The following is a 22,108-nucleotide window of genomic DNA, read 5'->3' as shown; positions in this document are numbered from 1 at the left end:
CAGAGGAACCAATGGACTAAAAACAAGGGGCAGCTCAACCCTGTGTCTCCTCTGATTACATGTCATGAAACCAATACTCAAATACTACCAATTTTTCAGTTGGAGTTTATCATGATTTGTGAATGAAGATATGTCAACATGAAATCAATCAGATTGGTGCTTTAAATAGATTGTTTAGCATTCAACTGCACTGAGAGGTGAGAGAACGGTGAGGATGTTTGTGGAGGCAGAGAGAGTGTTTCCCCAAACCTTGTAAGGAATGTCCTGGTACTCGTCCAGGAACATTTTCAGCTGGCTTATACAGATGCGCAGGTCCCCATCGGTGAACTCGTACGGAATGTTGAAGCCCAGAGGTCCAAACTTCCTGCGCTCAATGGCATTTCCGTGAAACAGGCACAGGGAGAACAGGAGAGACTTCAACTGCGACGCCTGGTGAAAGAAAGATGTGCCAGAGTCCGGAGGACTTCACTGATACATTGTGATTCACACAATTTATACAGTACGCATGTTGTAGAAGACAGAGTGATATCAGTGTGGACTACTGGGAGGACAGAGTTCAACAGGTAGAACGTGGTGCTGAGGACTAGACCTTGGAGCACGAAGTGATGAAATCCTCAGTGAGACTCAGGTAGCTCTTCAGGAGGTTTGCTTTGATGCCTTTGGGAGGCTCGATGGTCATCTTGGAGCCATTTTGGAGAATAGACACCGGGAACTTGTTGCTGGGCAGACTCGTAAGCCATACGCGGAAGTCTCTGTGCACCTGAAATAGATTACCCAAAAGACCACATGCTTTTGACCCCATCTCCAAGACCCACAAGTGGCCCCCAACAGACCTGAGTTCACAGTTTATTATCCATTTGTGAGAGTGTTCTCACCTTTTCCGGGTCAATATTCTCGACGAGCCGCTCCAGAGAGGGCATCCAGCTGGGCGCCAGGTGGCAGTTCTGGAAGAAGACCCACTTGCCTTTCTCCATGGCGCCGTACATCATGGCCTCGGCCCAGGGCCCCTACCAACACCAAACACACACACACACACACACACACACACACCAGTTAGCCTGACTAATGGAGGGAAAAAAAGCTAGAAAAAAACATTATGGCCCACAGAATGAGCTTGTCCACTCTCCAGGACCCCTTTGCGCATAACAAGAAAACCACTAATGAATCACAGCGTGACAGTGTACTCACACATCGTTAGCATGACAACTGCTTGGCCATGGCACTGAACCACACAACAACATCCTCACCATAACAACAACACACTGTTACATATCTCCCTCTCTTAGTGGCCTGTGGGGAAGCTTTCACTGTTAAGCTTGACAGGGATGGATCAAGTTATTGGTGTGGGATAATGTATAATGTGTACAATGTGATTCACTTGGGTCCTCCGCACGTCACCCATATGGAAATGGGCTGACACGATGCATGCACGTCGAGAGGTCCCAGTCGCACCAAACAGAGGCCGTTGCAGACCTGCGCTCCTAGCTCGTAGAGAATTTAACGTCTCTTTAATAGGTGACATAGGACTCCCGAGTCCTTGGTGGCAGTTTTAAAAATAGACCTGTAATTAGCACACCAACCAGGACAGTCTCTCACTGTATATGAAAGAAAGACGTAAAGAGATTTCTTGATGATGAGGAAAAAAAAACAAATGTGGGTCAAAGGAACATTCCGAGGCTGCGGTCTCCCATCTCATGCTGACCTGGCCTTGGCCGAGGGAGATGGCATTCATTTTCTTGGAGAACCTCATGACGTCGGCGAACTTGTAGAGGTCGGCGGCCGGGTCGGTCCCTGGGGACAGCACGAAGATGAGCGGGATGGTGGGGGACGATTCCTTAAACACCACCGAGAGGTCGGACGTCTGGGGAGAGAGCGGCAGAGGAGATGGGTCACACACACAAGCACACGACCAGAGTTTGGCCCAGGGCACAGGGTAAATGAACACACATATGTGATATGTGCAAGGAATGTTTTCAGAACTCTAAATGAGGAGCAAAGCATTGGATAAAGTTAAACTTAGGGTACAAAACAGAGATGGATACAGAAGCCTCAGCCTCAAAATAATGTAGACTACAGGATTGTGTAGACACTTTTGTATACATACACATACAGTGTACATTACAACATACATTACATAGAATCTATACCAAAATGAGAATATAGATTTGTCTATGTCTCAGGGCTCAGTGAAGCACCTGAGGCTCAATGAAGCGCTGGCCCAGCTGGGCAGCCACAAAGTCCTGCAGTCCCTGTGTCAGGCTGTCAGCTCGCAGGCAGCGCAGGATCAGAAGCTTCTGGAAGGAGCTCAGCTTTGTCTCCCACTCACCAGGGACAGGCTGCCTGCATTCACAAAGGCAAGGACAGACCAGATGTGAGGCCCTTCACTTGGACAGTCAATCAAAGCAAATGTGCATACACAGATAGATACCTGGTGGTTGTGTGTGACAGAGACATACATCATTACATTTACATCCACACAAAACAGCACACACACACACACACACACAAATACACATGAACACAAACTCTCGCCCAAATCTGATATAAACACACAATACACTAATCTGTTTGCTGACATATTGTAGGTGAGCTTTTGCAGGTGACCTGTGTGGCTGGCTACTGTTGAAGATCTCCCTGAAGCCGCCCATGTGCTTGGAGAAACTGTCGGCCAGGCTGCTGAAGTTGGGCAGGGCGCTGAGGCCCAGGATGTCCTGCCAGGCGCGGTCCGAGAGCCACGACACTGCCGGATTGGGCAGCTCCAGCTGGACCATGCCCCCTGCCAGCAGGTAACGCCACTCCGCCTGAGGGCAGAGGTCATCAGAGGTCAGAGATGCCCAGAGGACAACTGCCATAAGTGGACACAAACCATTTTCAAATGGTGCGTCTGTCACATCTAAATGTTATGATACAGTTCTTGGGACAATTTTTGAGCAATGTTGCTGGACAACCGCATAACCAGTTCCATGTGTTCTGATCACATGATGATCATGATCACATGATTGTGTCACCTACTGCTCTTATAAGCATCCCAATAAAACAGGCCGCATAATGTGTGTGTGTATGTGTGTCCGTGTGTGTGTATACGTGTGAGTACACTGCACTCTCACTCACCATGTCGATCTTGTTCTCGTTCATCATAATGCGGGCGCACAGCAGGAAGGCGAACATCAGCTTGTGCTTCTCAAACAAGCTGCGGCACACGTTGCTGTACAGGCTGAAGGTGAAGTACTTGTTGATGTTGACGATTCGCTCTTCCACCGTGCCTGTCGAAGCGAAACACACAGACCGCTTGACATTACTCAACCGTGCAGTGAAAGACTTAAAATACTAAATGCATCCTCTGCTCTGCCATTGATAACAAACTGGTCTGAACAACTCTCACATAAACCAATTGTTCAAATAAACAATTGTTCAAATCACTTTTGCATCATCAATCTCACCGGCCCTTTCCGAGTTGGCAATGCCAGCCAAGAAGATTCCCAGGAACCACTCCAGAGAGTATTGGTACATGGGGTCCACGTTGGCGAGGTCCGACACGCAGAAGAAAAGGATCTGGGTGCGCACGGCTACTGGCACGTACTCCAGACGGGTGGCATCAATGTCCCGCTCCGTCTCTTCGGCCACCCTCACTTTAGCCTGCGGAAGACAACAATGCAGAGCACCATCACTAAATAAATACTCTCCATAATGACACCTAACAGAGTGTTAGCAGTGAGGGTTGAAGTATCGGTCAGTAATCAAGAATCTTTGGTGTTAGGCTGAGCTGCTATAATACAAAGTACTAGCAGTTATGGGATAAAAGAGGCATCTTACAATTTAAGCTTGGCAATTATGGCTGTTGAGCAACATAAATATATGCATGGTTTACTCCAGTTACACACTCATGGTACTCAAGTACCATGCTGCAATCCAAAGTGGATTAAACTACAAAAAAATGGAATCTCTGGAATGGAATCTGGCAAGACACCAGCGCGGTGCATTTCATCTCACAATGAAAAGCAGCTCTTTCAAAATGACAGCTTAAACGCAGCACAGCACAACACAGCTTTAATGCCATTTAACACCAAGTGATGGATCAGTGTTGCACATATAAGCACTTCACTGGCTACTCAGTACAGACAGAAAGCACTTTAATAAGTTATGAATGAAATGGATAATTTCTCCATCCATGCGGCCGACTGACCTCGATCTCGGCGGCTTTGATCTTGGACGCTCCCAGCACGCGGATGAGCTCCTCGTCATCCACCGGGTTCCCCTCGGACGAGCTGAGCCGGTGCAGGATCTGGTCCTCGATCTCCTTCAGCTCCTGCTTCATGCGTGCGCTGCTCACAATCAGCAGGTTCTTGGCCTCCTCCAGGTCAGGCCGCTCCTCGGCCACCACGCAACCCAGCAGCTGGTCCTCCAGGCCGCTACACAAAAACACCAGAGATGCGGTCAGACCACAGGCCAGGTGCCTTTTACCACTGGGTGCTGTTTGTGAGAATGACCTACCACAGGCCAAGTACTGTGAAGTGATTCTTCTAAGAATCTACAGCAGCTAAGATGGTGAAAGATTACAGTGTAGGTACTGTACAGTGATGGTTCAGACAGTTTATAAGGCTGTTATAAGTGGGTAAATCAGTGTTATTAATAAGTAATACTGAATTAGTATTGATACTTAGAAATCATTTTGGAATATTCACCACTTGATATAAGTCACACCACTTGTGCTTTGAATGTGACAAATGCCTGGAGTTAATATGGAGGCCAGTACCTTGGTGACAGGGTGAAGTTGATGAGTGTGACCTTGGTGGAGATCTCAGGGGAGTAGTGTGGGTTGGGCAGCTTGGTGGTCATGTACATCTTGAAGTCGTTGTGATAGGGGATGATAGTGTCTCCTAGCTTCAGAACAACATTGCCCTGTTGCTTGAACGTCTGAGAAGGCAAAGGACAGGCCAGGTGAGGATTACGTCATAGACCATGTCATGTCAAGTCAAGTCAAGTCAAGTCAAGTTTATTTATATAGCACATTTCATACACAGAGGTCATTCAATGTGCTTTACATAAACAAAACCAAACGATAATAACAAATAAAAGCATAGAAGGGCAATATAGTCAAAGAATAGTTAAAAGGTAAAGATCATAATAAAAAGAAAACATAAAACACAAGGTAAAATCATTTAAAAATAAAGAATAATTAGTAAGCAAAAACAAAGGCAAAAGTAGTAAAAAAAGTAATAAAAGACAAAGTAGAATAATTATCGAGGCAGATTCAGAATTTGTAACTCGGCACAGTTAGCAGAAAGCGTCTGAGAACAGTTTGGTCTTAAGTCTAGATTTAAAACTGGCTACAGTTGGGGCCTTTTTAATGTCATCCGAAAGTTGGTTCCACAGCTGAGCCGCATAGCAGCTAAAAGCTGCTTCACCATGTTTAGTTCTAACTGTAGGTTTTACTAGCAGGTTTTTCACCTGGGACCTGAGAGGACGAGAAGGTGTGTACTGCTGAAGCATGTCTGACAAGTATTTAGGTCCTGCTCCATTTACTGATTTATAAACAAGCAATAGTGCTTTAAAGTCAATTCTGTGACTTACTGGAAACCAGTGCAAGGACTTAAGAATTGGAGTAATGTGGTCAGTTCTTTTAGTTTTTGTTAGAGTCCTAGCTGCTGCATTTTGTATCACCTGAAGCTGTTTAATAGTCTTTTTAGGAAGGCCTGTGAACAGTCCATTGCAGTAATCAACCCTGCTGGAGATAAATGCATGAATGAGTTTTTCTAAGTCATGTTTTGACATCAGCCCTCTGAGTTTGACAATATTTTTGAGGTGGTAAAAAGCTGATTTAGTTATCGCTTTCATGTGGCTGTTGAAATTTAGATCACTGTCAATTAATACACCAAGGTTTTTAACAGTATCCTTTGCCTTCAACCCTTTTGTGTCAAGGAGAGTGGCAACCCTAAGTCTTTCCTCATTTTTACCAAATATAATTACTTCAGTTTTTTCTTTGTTCAGCTGAAGAAAATTTTGAGACATCCAGGTGTTGATTTGTTCTATACACTGACACATAGATTCAAGAGGACCATAGTTGTTTGGTGATAGAGCTAAGTAAATTTGTGTGTCATCTGCATAGCTATGATATGAAATCAAATTATTTTGAATGATTTGTCCAAGTGGGAGCATATAGAGGTTGAATAATAGTGGCCCCAAGATCGACCCCTGGGGAACACCACAGGTCAAGGACGTTGGTGTTGAGGTACAGTTTCCGATGGCAACAAAGAAGCTCCTTTCTTGTAGATATGATTTTAGCCAGCTGATAACTATGCCTGTAAATCCAACCCAGTGTTCTAGTCTGTGTAGTAAAATATTGTGATCAAGTGTCAAATGCTGCACTAAGGTCCAGTAGCACTAGGACTGATGTTTTACCTGAATCTGTGTTGAGGCGTATGTCATTGGAAACTTTAATGAGAGCTGTTTCAGTGCTGTGATTTGCCCGAAAACCAGACTGAAAGTAATCAAAATACCCATTTGATGTTAGGAAGGTGGTTAATTGATTAAAGACTACTTTTTCAATAATTTTGCCAATAAAAGGTAGATTGGATATGGGCCTGTAATTGTTTAGCATGGAGGCATCCAGGTTATTCTTCTTGAGAAGTGGCTTTACAACAGCTGTTTTCAGTGACTTAGGAAAAGTGCCAGACAGCAATGATACATTTACAATTTGAAGGACATCCGCCGCTATGAGGTGAAAAACAGTTTTGAAGAAATTGGTAGGCAGAGTGTCTAAGACACATGTGGAAGGGCTGAGATTCTGTACCGTTTTTTCAAGTGTTTCGTAGTCTATCAAGCTGAACTCTGACATCAAGTTTAGTTTCCCTCTGTTTGTTGCTGGAAGTTCAGGTTGTTGAATTTGTAATTGAGCAGATATGTTGAGTCTGATTTTGTCAATTTTACCTTTAAAAAAAGATGAAAACTCATTGCATTTATTAGTTGAGAGAAGTTCAGGCGCTAATTGTGAGGGGGGATTTGTTAACTTATCAACAGTTGAAAATAGAATACGAGTGTTATTTGAACTTCTATTGATAATGTTAGAAAAGAAAGACTGTCTTGCTTTGCATATTTCAGAGTTATATGTGCGGAGCATCTCTTTATGGATTTCATAGTGGATCTGAAGTTTGTATTTACGCCATTTTCTTTCAGTCTTCCTACACTCTCTTTTTAGAAGTTTAACTGCTGGATTTTGCCTCCATGGTGCTTTCTGTTTGTCCTTAACTTTCTTGAATTGTAATGGAGCAATGTCATCCATAATGTTTGCCATTTTTGCATTAAAGTGATCAAATAAGTCTTCAGAGTCTGACAGTTGACTTGACTTTAGTGAAAGTGCTTGCTCAAAGAGAGCACTTGTCTGATAATTTATGATTCTCCTTTTTACCATCATAGCTGTGTTTTGAGTGTGTGGGGACATAGACACATCAAAGAACACGCAAAAATGATCAGATAAGGCCAGGTCTTTAACAGCTGTAGAGACATCGAGACCCTTTGTGATAACAAGGTCGAGGGTATGGCCGAGAGAGTGTGTTGGCCCCTGTACATGCTGTGTTAGGGAGAAAGTATCGATTAGTGCAATGAATTCCTTGGCATAATTGTTTTCAGGATTATCCACATGCAAGTTTAGATCCCCTGATATAATAAGACAGTCACACTCTATGCAAACAACTGATAGCAGTTCACCTAGCTCTTCAAGAAAAACTTTAGCTGAATGTTTTGGAGGCCTGTAAATTGTCAGTAATAAAATCTGAGGAGAAGACTTAATGCATGCACACAGATATTCAAATGAAGTAAAGTCACCGAATGACGACTGATTGCACTGAAAAGACGTCTTGAAAATTGTGGCTATCCCCCCACCTCTTTTATTTGCTCTGGTAGCACTCAAAAAACTGAAGTTTGGGGGAGCTGATTCGATGAGAGTAGCAGCACTGTTTGCTTGATCTAACCATGTCTCAGTTAAAAGTAAAAAATCAAGGTTGTGTGTGCAAATTAGATCATGAATTAAGAATGATTTGTTAGAAAGAGATCTGATATTTAGGAGTGCTAGTTTTGTTAGTTTAAGTGTTGGGGAAATATGATCCATGGGGGAAATCTGAGGTTGATGTGGTACGGGTAGGAGATTGGACTGGTTTACCCTATAAGCTCGATGCATTTGTGTTCTATTTCTTGTCAATACAGGAATAGAGAATGTCATGGGCTTGTCATGTCATGTCATAGACCATGTCATGTCATGACATGACATAGACCATGTCATGTCATGTCATAGACCATGTCATGTCATGTCATGTCAGCGGAGGCAGGAGATGTGAAGTGACACACCTGTCTCATCAGCACCGGGTCCAGTGCAGGGTCCAGCTCCTCCCCGATGTTCTCCAGCAGACAGGGCTTCCCGAAGCGGATCGCATTCTCCAGGCTGCGCAGGAAGTCCCGGTCACTCAGCTTCATCACGTCCAATCCGTTGTCCCGCTCCTGCAGGAAAATAGGACAGTGTAATGGAAGAGCTGGGCTCCATGTGTGTGGAGAGGGACATATCTGTAGGTTGAATGCAGATTTGACATGTGGCTAGAAAAGACTTTCCATGTTTTTGATCCACTTGTTGGCCTGTCCCTGAGGGTCAATGAACAGGCACCAGCGCTCAGAGTACTGAACAATAACACCATTCTCCACAGACAAATGATCCTTTGGTAGGCCTGCGATCTTTATAGAACACACACACACACACACACACACACACAGACAGAGAGAGAGAGAGAGAGAGAAACAAAGGCTTTAAGGATTGGATGTTGAACATAAAGGGCTCTATCTTGCACTCCAGCGCAATTGACTTTGTATACTCGCGCTTTTGTCTTTCCTATTTTGCAGTCAGCGCATATTGGAATTTTCCCTCCACAGGTACATGTCTGTAAATTAGGGAATTCGATTGCGCCCATAGGGGCGGTTCAGCGAAAAGACGGGGCGTGATGCAGATCTACAGACACCCCCGTGCACAGAGGGAAATATTCAAAGCCTTGATAATATTTGTTCATTTCCCGGTTTTGTTCATGCATTGGTCACCTAAAAATTTGGTAGCCTATATAGTACAACATCTACAGTACATGCAATATCTTTACAACAACAATGCCTAATTACGACCTATTAATTTAGACAACTTTATACAGCCATATAAAGGCTAAAGTTACCTTTAGTTTTGTTCCAATTTACCGTTGTGTATGGCTTTAAACATTGTGTGCGCTTTAACATCAGCCTAAGCATTATTCCAGCTGCGCTAAGGTTTTGACAAGCACCATAATTTTGCCTATCTTGTTGTAGCCCATCTGAAATAACTCCAAGCTTCACTATGTTCCCTCCATCTTTTCGTTGTTTTCAAAAAACGTTTTATATCCATTATGGCCTTGAAGTCTTGAGTTAGAAAATTAGCTTAAATCAGCTTATTATGTGCTGTTAACCAGCAACCATAGATAGTAAAAGACAGCAGCTACAATGGTATGGCTACAATTTCTGTAGTTGCTGGGTCCATTCATTGTTATTCTCTCTCCTGCTCAAACAAAAGTTGTGCGTGCATTAAGTTGATGACGACGTGTTTACAAACTCTACTTTACAGAAAATACTGTAAATGGCCTACTGTCATGCAGTTAATGGCATACTGTGCAGAGTTGGAAAGTTAGGTCAACTTGGAAACTGTTTCTCGTTGTTGAGTTGCCTGATGGTAACTTCGCTCTCATCTATACAATGCAGTTCCCATTTCTGCAAACCATACATAATTACAAGGAAAGTATTACCACACGAGGGAAATCAGTGTGGTGTCCATTAAGATGTGAAAAATAGGCATAAATCTAGCGTACACATTTCCATGAATCACAGTGTTGATGACATAAATTAGGAAATATTAGACCCAAATGCCCCAGCAGCAGCACGGGAGAAGAGATTAACTAACAGAAGATATGAATTGTCTATAGAGAGGTAATGTTAGATTACGTTGCAAAAATATCACCATGCATTCATAACCTCGTGATTCAGTGACAGTGATCCCAAAACATCGGAAAGTATGTCTTTGTGACAATTCTGTATTACATTTTGTCAAGAGGAAAAATCAATAGCTAACTGTTCCCAACTGAACAGTGCTTATAGCGCTGTGAACCCTCCTGGCTGCGCCGTCCAAACTGCCATCATAATAGCAATCATCTATGGAACAAGCGTGCCTGTTGTTAAAGGGAATGTGAGATGACGCTCTGATTGGTTTATTGCATGTTACGCCCAAACCACACCAATGAGTAATGTAGCTACTTCAGACCACCCCATTTTAGATTTGCGTCAGTTATCCCGCCGGTAAAATAGCAACAGCGCCCAAGATCCGCCCAAGATCCGCCCACAAAGCCACTTGCGTTTTGCGTTTTCAAACTTCCGTATTAGATCGTTAAAATAGAGCCCAAAATCTTTTCTGTTACCCCAAAGCATAGCTGATAACTCCTATAAAGGCTTTAAGAACTGTTTGGAAGTTTGGAGATATGCATCAATACACAAATAATTATAAAAAAATCATTTTTCAACATCAACTACATCCAACATCTAAAATCTAAACGCAGGCGTAGCACAGCTCAGATGCTCAAGCGGACCTGCCAGGAGCGGATCTTGACTTTGTCCCCTAGCGTGTTGATGAGGTTGGGCTCCGTGTGCGGCACCCTCAGCTCCTTAAAGCCCTGCAGCCACTCGTCCGCCATGGCTGCCCGGTACTCCCCCTGTCCAGACAATGGCACACGTACAGTATCACCACACAGCAGTGCCATTCACACACACTGTAACAAGCCGTGCATAACACAAAAGGGGAGACTCAGGTGTGGTGTCAGGTTTGTTATGCAAACTAGAGGAAGACTCCAATGTCAGTGGTTGCATTTATTGTCTAAAATGGGTTATGTTACGACACTCTCTATAGAGAATAGGTTAAAAACAATAAGGTACCAATGATATCTGATCACACACACACACACACACACACAGACACACACACACACACACACACACACACACACACACAGACACACACACACACACACACACACAGTAAGAATAAGGAGAATAACAACCAGGAAGAGACTCACGGTGAATGGACCCAGGTAGGCTATATATGCAGCAGAGAGCAGCACGTCCCCAGCCACATTATTAACCATGTACTCCAGGTTCTCAACGGTTTCCTTCCAGCGCACTTTCTCATCGGCCAGACCACCAATCAGCTGTCTCACACACACACACACACACACACACACACACACACACACACACACACACGCATACATACACACACAGAGAAACACACACACACACACACACACACACACAGAGAAACACACACACACAGACACAGACACAGACACACACACACGCATACATACACACACACACACACACACACACACACACACACACACACACACACACACACACACACACACACACACAGAAACACACACACACACACACACACACACACACACACAGACACACACACACACACACACAGAGAAACACACACAGAGAAACACACACACACACACACACACAAGCACACACACAAGGAGAATGGATGTAGTGCACACAGGAAGAGTGACGCATTAACACAATAAAAAAAAGCAAGACAACCAACTGCACCACACTGCTCTGTCTCAAAACACAACCTTAAAATAGAAGCCATCTAATCTAGTCTTGAGGGAAAAGCTAACCCGTTGCAGTTTGAAAACACTTAGGGCCTTCTCCAAACCGGACCCAACTGACTCCTACTCAGAACAGTTTTCAGACTTATGGAATGAGCTCAAATTGGTTTCGGATGGAACTTGATGTAACATACCCACACGTGAATGTGCAAATGGAGTGGAAGTGGGCAGGAAGAGGATGTAGTGGCTAGTTTGGAAAAGGCCCAATGTTATCCACACTTAAACTCCAGACATGAGTGAATGGCATTGTCTACTGCATGTGCTATGCCCCCGTGGGAGGTGAAAGAGGTTGTGCAGGATGCTAAGCTGTATAGAGGTATGCTGCATAGTCTGTGACTGAACTGTCTCAGGGGAGCTTTTCACTGTGAAAAAGAAAAAAAAAAAAAAAACGTTTTATAGAGGAAAAACCTTGTCGGCCCGGACAAGCCTTTTCTCGCACAGCTGGCACTTGCTGTCCAGCTCGTCCCTCTTGGCCAGGCAGTCGCTGTACTTGGCCTGGAGCGTGGCGATGCCCTCCTCCACGGCCGCCAGCTTGTCCCGTGAGTCGTCCAGGATGCGCTGCGTCACCGCCAGGTCCTCCTGGGCCTCCTGCAGGGCTTGCTGCACGGAGAGAGACGGGGCAAATTGGATTACTGATTACTGAGGGGATTAACAGTGGTCATTCATGGAAAATCAACAGTCCATCTGTGTCCAACGGCCCATCAGAACCACTCAAGTGTGCACACATGGATTCTCAAGGCCAAGACATTCATACTTGTAATGTACAGTATGGTGCTATCTTTTACTGCCAGTATGTACAGTACATGCAGTCTGAAGAGTCTGGGGTTATATCAAAGCTCATTGATATATTTGACTTCATCCTAGAACCATACTTTGTTATCATCCTTAAACGATAATGCTTAATAAAGAGAGCATTTGAATTTTTGTGAGCAAAGGTCGAAGTTCATACCCGTTTAGGTTCCACTGCCCTGGCGACGAAGTGGTAGATGTGCATGGCTCGCACCCACTGGCAGATGGAGGTGCAAGCTTTGGACACTTTGGCGATGTTTGCCGGCTGGAACTCCTCGTTGTCGATGTACGGTTGCACCAGCTTGATCACAGCATCCGGGATGTTATCCTGTGGGGATAAAAACACACCAAACCCTACAGTAAGCCCTGGAAACAGCAATAGTTTATCTGTAATGGTGTTCCCAATATGAAATACTGGGGTAGGAACAGAGGATGCTGTCCAACCTTGTCAAACTTAAACAGGCCCTCCAGGAACTTTCCTGGGTCCTGAAGAAGGCCCTTTCCTGGCTCCCAGTAGTCATCCACCTTAGTGCCTGGCTTCTCTCCTGCAACCTTTTTAGGCTTGATGCCCTTCATGATGCAAACAGCTTCAATGACCAGCCTCACTCCCTGAGGGGGCCTCTGCATGGCTCGTACCTTAACACATACAACACACAAGTCTATTTTGTAAAGAAAGAGCAGGTCAAGGCCAGTCACAAGGTCAGTTACAGTATTTGTCAATGGAGCTATTAGGGAAAATGCTGGTTTATATTATGATGGCATTTTGGAGACTCAACAAACTGATCTACATCTGACTCAAGCTTCAGTTCAATCTCATGGATGGAAACAGCATTGCTGTTTTGGGTGGATGAAATGGCTCTTCCAATGTAAATGAACTCTCAAGCCAGGATGATGATGGGTGCAGTACTAAAGTCCATTTTCCAGAAAACAAATATTCTGAAGTGCTAGAATGGTTGGGTGGCTGACTGCACTGATTTGAAGAAAATGGCATGTACAAGGCAAAAAAAAAAGGCATGTACAAATGCATACGTATAGAAAAACAAGTGGTGAGAGTGGCTGTGTTTTACAACATGGAGCAATGGTGCTGGCAATGGTTATCAAAAGAGGCACCTCAACGACGTCATTCTTGTTGAGGGACTTCAGGCTGGCGAGGGCTGCGTCCAGGGCAGGCAGAGCCTCGTCCAGGTCCTTCTGGGCATCATCTGCGATGGCTTGTGCCACCGTCGCCTTCTCTGTGGCTTTGGTCTCCTCCGCCTGCACCGCCACTCTGGTCTCCTCGGCAACCACAGTGTCTTCCTGTGGGCAGAAGAAATGCAGGCGTGCATTAAGACAGAAGCTCTATCACACAGACACACACACACACACACACACACACAGACACACACACACACACACAGAGACACAGACACACACACACACACACACACAGACACACACAGACACACAGACACACACAGACACACACACACACACACACACACACAGACACACACAAACCCATATGCATCCACATAGGCATACACCTACACACCTGCAAAAAAGGATGTAAACACACACATATAAACACCACTGGATGATTGCAGTGTACACTCTGACATAATGAAGAGAGCCCTTTTTTAGTTCATACCTTGATCTTCTCCATGGTGACCACTGTGTCCTTGGCAGCCTCCTCCAGAAGAGGCCTCATCATCTCTAGCTCCTCCTGCATCTTAGCCACATCCTCAGCTGTGCTCAGCAACTGAAAGCACACACACACACACATGAAAAGATATAACACATGCACATCGTAAATATTACATAAAGCGTAAACATACATCCACACACCTAAACATTCACACACATAAACAGACCAACAAATATACACAATGAACAAGTGGAAAGGCCTCCTGAAGTTAAACAAAACCTCGGTCAACAGAGCCGGTCTCTGAGCAACAGAATACTAGACAGTGGACAGTACACAAGGCCAGACACTCAGTCACAGACAGGCAACCTCAGGATAAAGGACTGTCTGTGCACACTCAACATGTTGGCATACAGACAGAAACCAAGAAATGAGGACACAACAACAAATTGTCCAGGACAAAAAGACATTCAGGGCAGAAATTCTATTATTTTTATATAGAGACAGGGATGAATGTGGATTTATTGGAAAACTCTGAAGCTTCCATTATGGAGTTGCTCAATTCAGTGATACATTTTCATTCATTACCCTGCTAACAAGAGGAAGATTCTTTGCTATTAAGGTCCACCTTTGATGGCTGAGTGCTTATGACTCATACTGACCTTTAGATTAAAAGAAACGAAAAATTCAGCCAACACCAACATACAATCTGCACCCATAAGTAATGCACATTTCATCTTTACCTTTATAGAAAAAAAGGGTGTCACTGCAAATAGCTTGAACCCATTTTCATTACTGAGAGTTTGTACAACACGTGAATGATAAAATACAAAGAAGCTGTTTCATTTTTTTCACCTTATCCAGGCCAGTTTTCATACGCAGCCGAGCGCTGTTAAGCTCCTGCTTTTTGCGGCCAATGAGGGCTGAGAATATGCTGAGCAGCTCCAGGTAGCTCTTGGGCGTGACGTAGTTGTACCGTGACATCTCGGCCAGGTACTGGCCGCACATCCTGGCCACAACCTGGTGGATCCTCACGCACATCAGGCTCTGCCCAGGGGGAGATTTGGTTAACGATCTCATGATCAGTAGATCACAGAATCTAAGGGTCTCTGCTAACTCTGCTCACGTTTTGAGACTAACATGTTGCCATTATAAGATCACATCATGTGGCATATGAACTATTTCTGCCTTTCAATCTCTCTCACTCTCTCAATGACACACAAACACACACACACACAAACACAAACACACACACACACACACACACACACACACACACTCCACTCGGGGCCCTATTTTTCTGTGTCTCCATACCAGGCCCATCATGGCGGCCGGGGTACCGTCCAGGTCCGGCAGCTCTCCGAGGAAGGAGGTGGCCACAGACTGCAGTGCCTCCTCTGGCCAGGCGCTGAACCAGTCGATGGTGCAGCAGGTGACCAGCGAGGGGAACTGCCTGAGCCGTGCCCGGAACACCTCGCCAATGGGGCTGCATGTAACGCAAACGTTTAAGAATCATCCATTTACATACAGCATGGCATATTTACAAAGAAGCACAGCACAGCCTCGACAATAGGTAAGCAAATGCAAATATATACAGCTCTGGAAAAAAAAATAAGAGACCACTGCACATGGATTTTTCTGTTTATCCAACAGTTGCTGCGTGACATTCCAATGAGCTGATGGTCATATTCAAAATTAAGAGACCACTGCAAATTTGAATATGACCGTCAACTCATTCGAATGTCACTCAGCTACTGTAATATGGCATCAGAAAAAGGTGCAGTGGTCTCTTCATTTTTTCCAGAGCTGTATACAGTTAATGGCTATAATAGGAGCCGTTGGCTTGCTGATGAATTTATTTCAGTTAACGCAGGAAGTATCAAGTGAGCCAGCAGTCCTTAAACGTGACCAGACACATTCACACTGTGAAAAGAATGTGGACATATTTGGCCTAGAACACCTAAAAAGTTGTCCGAGTTATCGGCTCTTGAATGCAGATCGAGTGTGTACATCTCTTAAGAGGTGTGAAGTCCCTTATCATTCCTACCAGGACAGGTCGGAAACAAGCTCCGTGACACTTTTCTCAAGGGTGGTCTTAATCATTTGTCTATGACTGTAATAAGCCAAGAAGTTGGCCACTTTAAAAACTTGTATTCACTAAACGGTTTCCCTAATCTTTTGTGTAGTAATTGAAATATGTTCACTACAAGCTAAAACATGTCATTACACTGATGACATATGTATGAGCATTAGGGATAGCTGCACATTTTGTACATTAAGTACAGTACACCTCCCTCCCAACGGCTTAAGAGATGTGCTTGTAAAAGGTTCTAGCACCCATGGGTTATAGCTTGCTTGCTAGCATGCTCGCTCTCCAATCTTAGGTGCTACAATTTGCAGGTTAGATTCCGGGCAAACACAAGGTAGTTACACTTATATGAAATATGCAGAGGTGTACTGCACCACCACTGTAGCCATAGGTTGTGTGCTCTCTAACTGTTGCTGTCCCTTACAAAAATGAAATGTTTTCAGCAGATTTGCAGCAGACTTGTGGGTGATTTGTAGGAAACAAATGAGTTCACTAGAAAATATTGCCAGAAGTTTGCCAATGTTGGCCGCTAGAGGCAAAATTCCAGCAAAGTTCTGGCAACAATGAGAAGTTTGCCTCTAGTGGCAAATGTGTTCGCCAGTGATTTGCCACCACACTAAGCCAATAATAGCATTGCTGCAATAATAGCATTGCTGCAAATTTGCTGCAACATTGCCAAAAGTTAACCGCAACTGTTTGCCAGAAACCTTTTGCAGCAACTGTTCACCAAAAACCTGAAATTTCTGTGAGGGGTGCTGTGGATTCACCTCATGCAGAGCACGGTGTGTATGTTGCTGCGGACCCTCTTGATGTAGGCGGCCATGAGGTTGGCCTTGGTGGGCTGCTGCCCCAGGTCCTGCACCACAGGCTTCATGGTGTTCAGGATGCGCTCCTGCTCGTCGGTGGCGTACAGGTTGGGCACATCGCCTGAGTTTAGGATGTTGTTTATGTCCTCCAGGAAGGACTCATTCTTAATCTGAAATTTAAAAAAACAGGGGAATTACGTTCTACAAAATAATGTCAATTAATTAAAAATATATAATGCAAAATAAGCGACTGCATAAATATTCACCCACCCTTAAAGTCACTAACCTAAATCAACAGCAGTCAAGTCAATTGGTGCTAGTAGTGTCACAATTAGTGAAATGTAGATTGCCTGAGTCAGTGAATGTCTATAGTATAGTAATATAAAGACACCGTGTCTGGTAGGTCCAGTGACTTGTCAATCAGTATTCCTGGCTATAATTCCACCATGAAGACAAAAGAACACTCCAAACAACGCAGAGAAAAGGTTATTCAAAAATTGCAGTATCCAGATGTGCAAGTCTAATTGAGACCTATCCACACAGGCTCCATGCGTTCTACTAAATGCTTTAAATGCATCTACTAAATGCTGACTCGAAGGGGGTGAATATTTATGCAATCGCTTATTTTGCATTATATATTTTTACTTTGTAGAAATCTGCTTTCACTTTGAAATTAAAGAGGGGATTTTGGGGGATGTTATTGTTAACAAAGACAAATTAAATTGATCAAGATTCCATTTATAAAAGCAGTAAAAGGGGAAATATCCTAGGGGAGTGAATACTTTTTATAGGCACTGTTCATCCAATCAAACTCTGTGCGCTGATGGATCTGCCAAATGACCACCCTCCTGTTATCTTTTTATTGCTGTGAGACAGATGGTGTGATAAGGAACACCAAACATGATTGGAGCTGTAAATATAACCAACCTGTGTGTCTACAAACAGAAAGGTGATCTGGACGTTGGTGAGGCCAGCTTTCAGCATGATGCTTTTGATGTCCTCTCTCCACTCTGCGTTCCCATAGTTTTTAGACAATTCGATTTGGAAACATTCGTAGTCAGACCTGAAGAGCAAAAAAACAGGATAGCACAGACAGAGAGAGAGAGAGAAATAGAGAAAGACAGAGAGAAAGAGAGATTGAGAGAGAGAGAGAAAGAGAGATTGAGAGAGAGAGGGAGTTTCTTTTGGTACAAGGTATCGAAAAAAAGTAAAAAAGAGTTCAATCACAAAGCAGAAGCTGAAGAAGCTTTTGTGAATGTTTTCAAACCTCAACCCTCAATATGCTACTTAGAATGAACTTGTCGATGGACAAATGAATTGCAGCTGAAAAGAGTCTTCTCTAACATCATATTATCCTCATTTCTCAGCGCAACACAGATCTTCTTTCATTCATGACTGTGGTGTGGTGTGGTGCGGTGCGGTGCTAGCCTCACATGTGGCTGGCCAGCTTGGTGAGAGACTGGCGGCCGCTGCCCCCGACGCCCAGCAGCAGGGCGTTGCCCAGGGGCTGGCGCAGGATGCGGCTGATGCGGCACACATGCTGGATGGCATCCATGAAGAGCACCAGCTTCAGCTTGGCAGTGCTGATCTGGTTGTAGTCATCCATGTACTCATCCATTACTCGAGCCAACTGGGAATTAAAACATGGACATGGAATGGCAGGTGGTGTAAAACACACAAATAAGCATTATAAAGTTACTTAATCAGTTTGTGGTACCTATTTACAGGCACAATGCTTTTCAATGATACATTGCTGAAAATAAATGTTCTATTTTTTAATACGGGAGCGGTGATACAGATAATGCGGGAAGGTGAGACCGTGTTTGACAGAAAACTTGAAAACGCTTGAAAGATGAAAAACAGGCAGGAGTCCAACCTTCCCCCGGTCCTCTATGTGCTGATATATTTTGGTGTCTGCCCCTGGAACCATGAAGTCCCCGAAGAGGACGGGTCGAGAGGGGACGACGTCGTCGAAGCTGCAATCAAACTCCTCGATGCAGGTCTGCAGCAGCTGGTCGAACCACTGCCTGTCCTCGGCGCTGACCAGCCGGTCCTGGAACACTCGGCAGCTCTCGTGGAACCACAGCCGCAACAGGTTCTCTTTAGTCTGACAAAGCCCACACAAAACACCACATGATTACAGGACAACGCAGAATCTCAAAATATGACAAAATATATAAGACATCTAAATCTGCAGCACAAAGGAACAGCTCTATTCTAATATACAAATTCTGATACAGCAATGATTTAATAGGTAATGCATAACATGCATGATGACATATCATTTTCTTTTGTGTAAATCAGTAATGATGCCTGGCTATGATGCAGTGTGAAGTGAAATGGCAAACTGCTCTTTCCCCAAAACCCGTGCGTCCACACCTCAATCTTGATGGCCTCTGCCATGAGAATGCCCTGAAACACTTTGGAGAGGTCACGCAGGTTGAAGGTGTAGTGGGATTTGGCCGGCGTGGGCAGCAGGCAGGACGTTATGGTGGAGTACACGCGGATGGTGGCGTCCACCAGGGGCTCGTTCAAGGGTAGGATCTCAGGGATCTTCTCTGTTGGACGAGGGAGAAGAGACACAATACAGATCTAAATGGAAGTTGGTTTCTTTTTACCATTTAGTGTCTAGTATTCGATCAGACCATTTAGAGCAGTGTTTCCCAAACTTTTTTTCTGGGGACCCACTTTTTAAAAATGACAGACTATCACGACCCAACTCGTGACTGTGGTAGTTAACAAACTAGATCCTAATAGAAAGCTTCCTAAGGTTAGGTTTCCTAAGCTATATAAGGTATAAGCTAGGGGTATTACACAACATAAATTGTCACTAGGCTATGCTGGCGACCCAAATAAAATCTTCTACGACCCACCTGTGGGTCGCGACCCAGTCTTTGGGAACCAATGATTTAGAGTCTCATTAAATACAACATGTTAGCAAAAAGGAACTTGAAAGATGGCGTTAAGTTGATCACTCAGCTTCCTCTACCACCCCACAAACACTAAAGTGTACTACAACACCTACAAGTATGGATGGCACTGGGTTTTGTCCATGAACCTAACACTGCTGAAGGTGTGACCTTGGTGATGTTTGATGACACTTTCCCCTGTGATTAAGGATCCACAAAATATCATACATATATACACTCACTTGGTCACACTAATTTCTGTTCTATATCAGGTCTCATTATTTCCCATTAGGCGAACAAATCACATTAACTTTCTACATCTTTATCTTCCTTACTTCATCTCCTTTCTATCTATTAATCTGTTTAATGGCTCTTTCTCATCCTGAGCTGACTCACTGCCTGGGTCCTTTTTACTCATGTTTCCATCTGTGAAAGAGAACAGATCCACAGACATAATAAACACAGACTGCCTAACAGATATACTAAAAAAATATAAAAATTCACCTATTTTATATCACTTCAATATGTTTTCTCATTTCTTTATTGCACCTATTTATTTATTCATTCATTCATTCACTTATTTGGCCTGCGAATGTTCAATGTGTAGTGGAACTCACCCATCCAGTTGCCCAGGATAGTGGAGAAGATCTTTTTCTTGCTGCTGTCATCCATCTCGGTAAAGGACAGGAAGTTGAAGTGTCGTGTGAAGCGCTGGGTGATGGGGTTCCTGCCACCCCCAGGGGGCCCCATGGCGCACGCAAAGTTTATGTCCACCAGGTACTTGAAGGCACCTAGTGATCACCAATGGTTTAGTTTATTTTGCTGTGCCACTAGTCTACCATAAAATTGCATTACTATGACTGCACATTTAATTGTGATGTCTCTTTGAGAATAACTGAGGTGTAATCAGAGAGGGTTGAAGTAGAGCTGGTTAGTAATCAAGGATCTTTGATATAATCCTTGTGGATAATCTAAATAAAAATTGTTTACGGCCAGTGTTTACACTTGTATGCTATATGACAGCCAGAGGATCCTCACCAATCTGTTTCCTGTCGTACCAGCCTCCATGGTCCATCCACTGGCGCAACAGCTCAATAGGGGGCTGGGCCCCATATGTCTCCAGCATGGGCATGTTCAAGTCGTCAATGAAGAAGACAAAATACTTGCCAAGTGGAGGCCCGAACACTCCCTTACGCCTTTCCACACAAGGACAATTAAACCTCACTCCACATCCACATCACAATAGGTTAAGACTGAGATGTAACAAGCGGAAGTGCAACGACATCTGGTCATCATGTCCTGTCATTCATACACACACAAACACACACACACACACACACACACACACACACACACACACACACACACACACACAAACACACACACACACACATACACACACACACACACACACACACACGCACAAACACACACACACATACACACACACACACACACACACACACACACACACACACACACACACATGTACACACACACACACACACACACACACACACACACGCACACACGCACACACGCACACACGCACACATGCACACACACACACACACACACACACACACACACACACACATACACACACACACACACAGACACACACACAACACACACACACAATCTCACACACACACACACACACACACACACACACACACACGCGCACACACACACACACACACACACACACACACACACACACACACACACACATACATACACACACACACACACAGACACACACACAACACACACACACAATCTCACACACACACACACACACACACACACACACACACACACACACACAGACACAAACACACTGCAGCTAGATAAGTGAATGGTGTACCTCTTGTCCAGTTTGCTGTCCATGTAATCTTGCGTCTGATTGGCTGATGTGCGCGCTGAGAACATCAGGAAGTGAGTGATGTACTCTGCTGGCATGTTCTTCAGCAGCTTATCTGATATGGTCAGGGTCTTCCCTGTGCCTGTGGGCCCGATGCACAGAACCTAGTGAACAGCAAAAGACAAGTACAGAGATGGGACACAGTCTGATGCACAGAAATACACAAGCATACTGTACAAAGATAAGTCTTTCTTAAAGGCTCTCCTTTTCCTACACCTACAATTATATAACAGATATATTT

General features: G+C 44.2%; 1 protein-coding gene across 3 annotated transcripts in view; it reads right to left on the bottom strand.

The window, feature by feature from the left end:
- The window catches only part of dnah1 (dynein, axonemal, heavy chain 1), a 52,729-nt gene that overhangs the window by 6,079 nt on the left and 24,542 nt on the right, over nucleotides 1-22,108 (bottom strand). For all 3 annotated transcript variants that reach the window (XM_042089216.1, XM_042089218.1, XM_042089217.1), the window contains exons 43-72: nucleotides 21,811-21,971; nucleotides 20,979-21,136; nucleotides 20,558-20,731; nucleotides 20,337-20,366; nucleotides 19,411-19,589; nucleotides 18,908-19,138; nucleotides 18,465-18,661; nucleotides 17,959-18,094; nucleotides 16,993-17,201; nucleotides 15,451-15,622; nucleotides 14,992-15,183; nucleotides 14,143-14,253; nucleotides 13,626-13,811; nucleotides 12,960-13,151; nucleotides 12,676-12,843; nucleotides 12,135-12,326; nucleotides 11,118-11,249; nucleotides 10,635-10,757; nucleotides 8,599-8,718; nucleotides 8,341-8,490; nucleotides 4,754-4,914; nucleotides 4,184-4,409; nucleotides 3,441-3,636; nucleotides 3,112-3,263; nucleotides 2,605-2,801; nucleotides 2,196-2,340; nucleotides 1,703-1,861; nucleotides 876-1,007; nucleotides 590-760; nucleotides 250-429 (exon numbers count right to left, since the gene is read on the bottom strand). In XM_042089216.1, coding sequence (XP_041945150.1) covers nucleotides 250-429; nucleotides 590-760; nucleotides 876-1,007; nucleotides 1,703-1,861; nucleotides 2,196-2,340; nucleotides 2,605-2,801; nucleotides 3,112-3,263; nucleotides 3,441-3,636; nucleotides 4,184-4,409; nucleotides 4,754-4,914; nucleotides 8,341-8,490; nucleotides 8,599-8,718; nucleotides 10,635-10,757; nucleotides 11,118-11,249; nucleotides 12,135-12,326; nucleotides 12,676-12,843; nucleotides 12,960-13,151; nucleotides 13,626-13,811; nucleotides 14,143-14,253; nucleotides 14,992-15,183; nucleotides 15,451-15,622; nucleotides 16,993-17,201; nucleotides 17,959-18,094; nucleotides 18,465-18,661; nucleotides 18,908-19,138; nucleotides 19,411-19,589; nucleotides 20,337-20,366; nucleotides 20,558-20,731; nucleotides 20,979-21,136; nucleotides 21,811-21,971 — 4,932 coding nt within the window. The remainder of the gene's footprint in view (nucleotides 1-249; nucleotides 430-589; nucleotides 761-875; nucleotides 1,008-1,702; nucleotides 1,862-2,195; nucleotides 2,341-2,604; nucleotides 2,802-3,111; nucleotides 3,264-3,440; nucleotides 3,637-4,183; nucleotides 4,410-4,753; nucleotides 4,915-8,340; nucleotides 8,491-8,598; nucleotides 8,719-10,634; nucleotides 10,758-11,117; nucleotides 11,250-12,134; nucleotides 12,327-12,675; nucleotides 12,844-12,959; nucleotides 13,152-13,625; nucleotides 13,812-14,142; nucleotides 14,254-14,991; nucleotides 15,184-15,450; nucleotides 15,623-16,992; nucleotides 17,202-17,958; nucleotides 18,095-18,464; nucleotides 18,662-18,907; nucleotides 19,139-19,410; nucleotides 19,590-20,336; nucleotides 20,367-20,557; nucleotides 20,732-20,978; nucleotides 21,137-21,810; nucleotides 21,972-22,108) is intronic.

This window comes from Alosa sapidissima, chromosome 4 (genome assembly GCF_018492685.1).
Source record: "Alosa sapidissima isolate fAloSap1 chromosome 4, fAloSap1.pri, whole genome shotgun sequence".
Classification (NCBI taxonomy): Eukaryota; Metazoa; Chordata; class Actinopteri; order Clupeiformes; family Clupeidae; genus Alosa; species Alosa sapidissima.
Note: the sequence above shows the minus strand (reverse complement) of the source record. Positions and strands in the feature narration are given on the sequence as shown.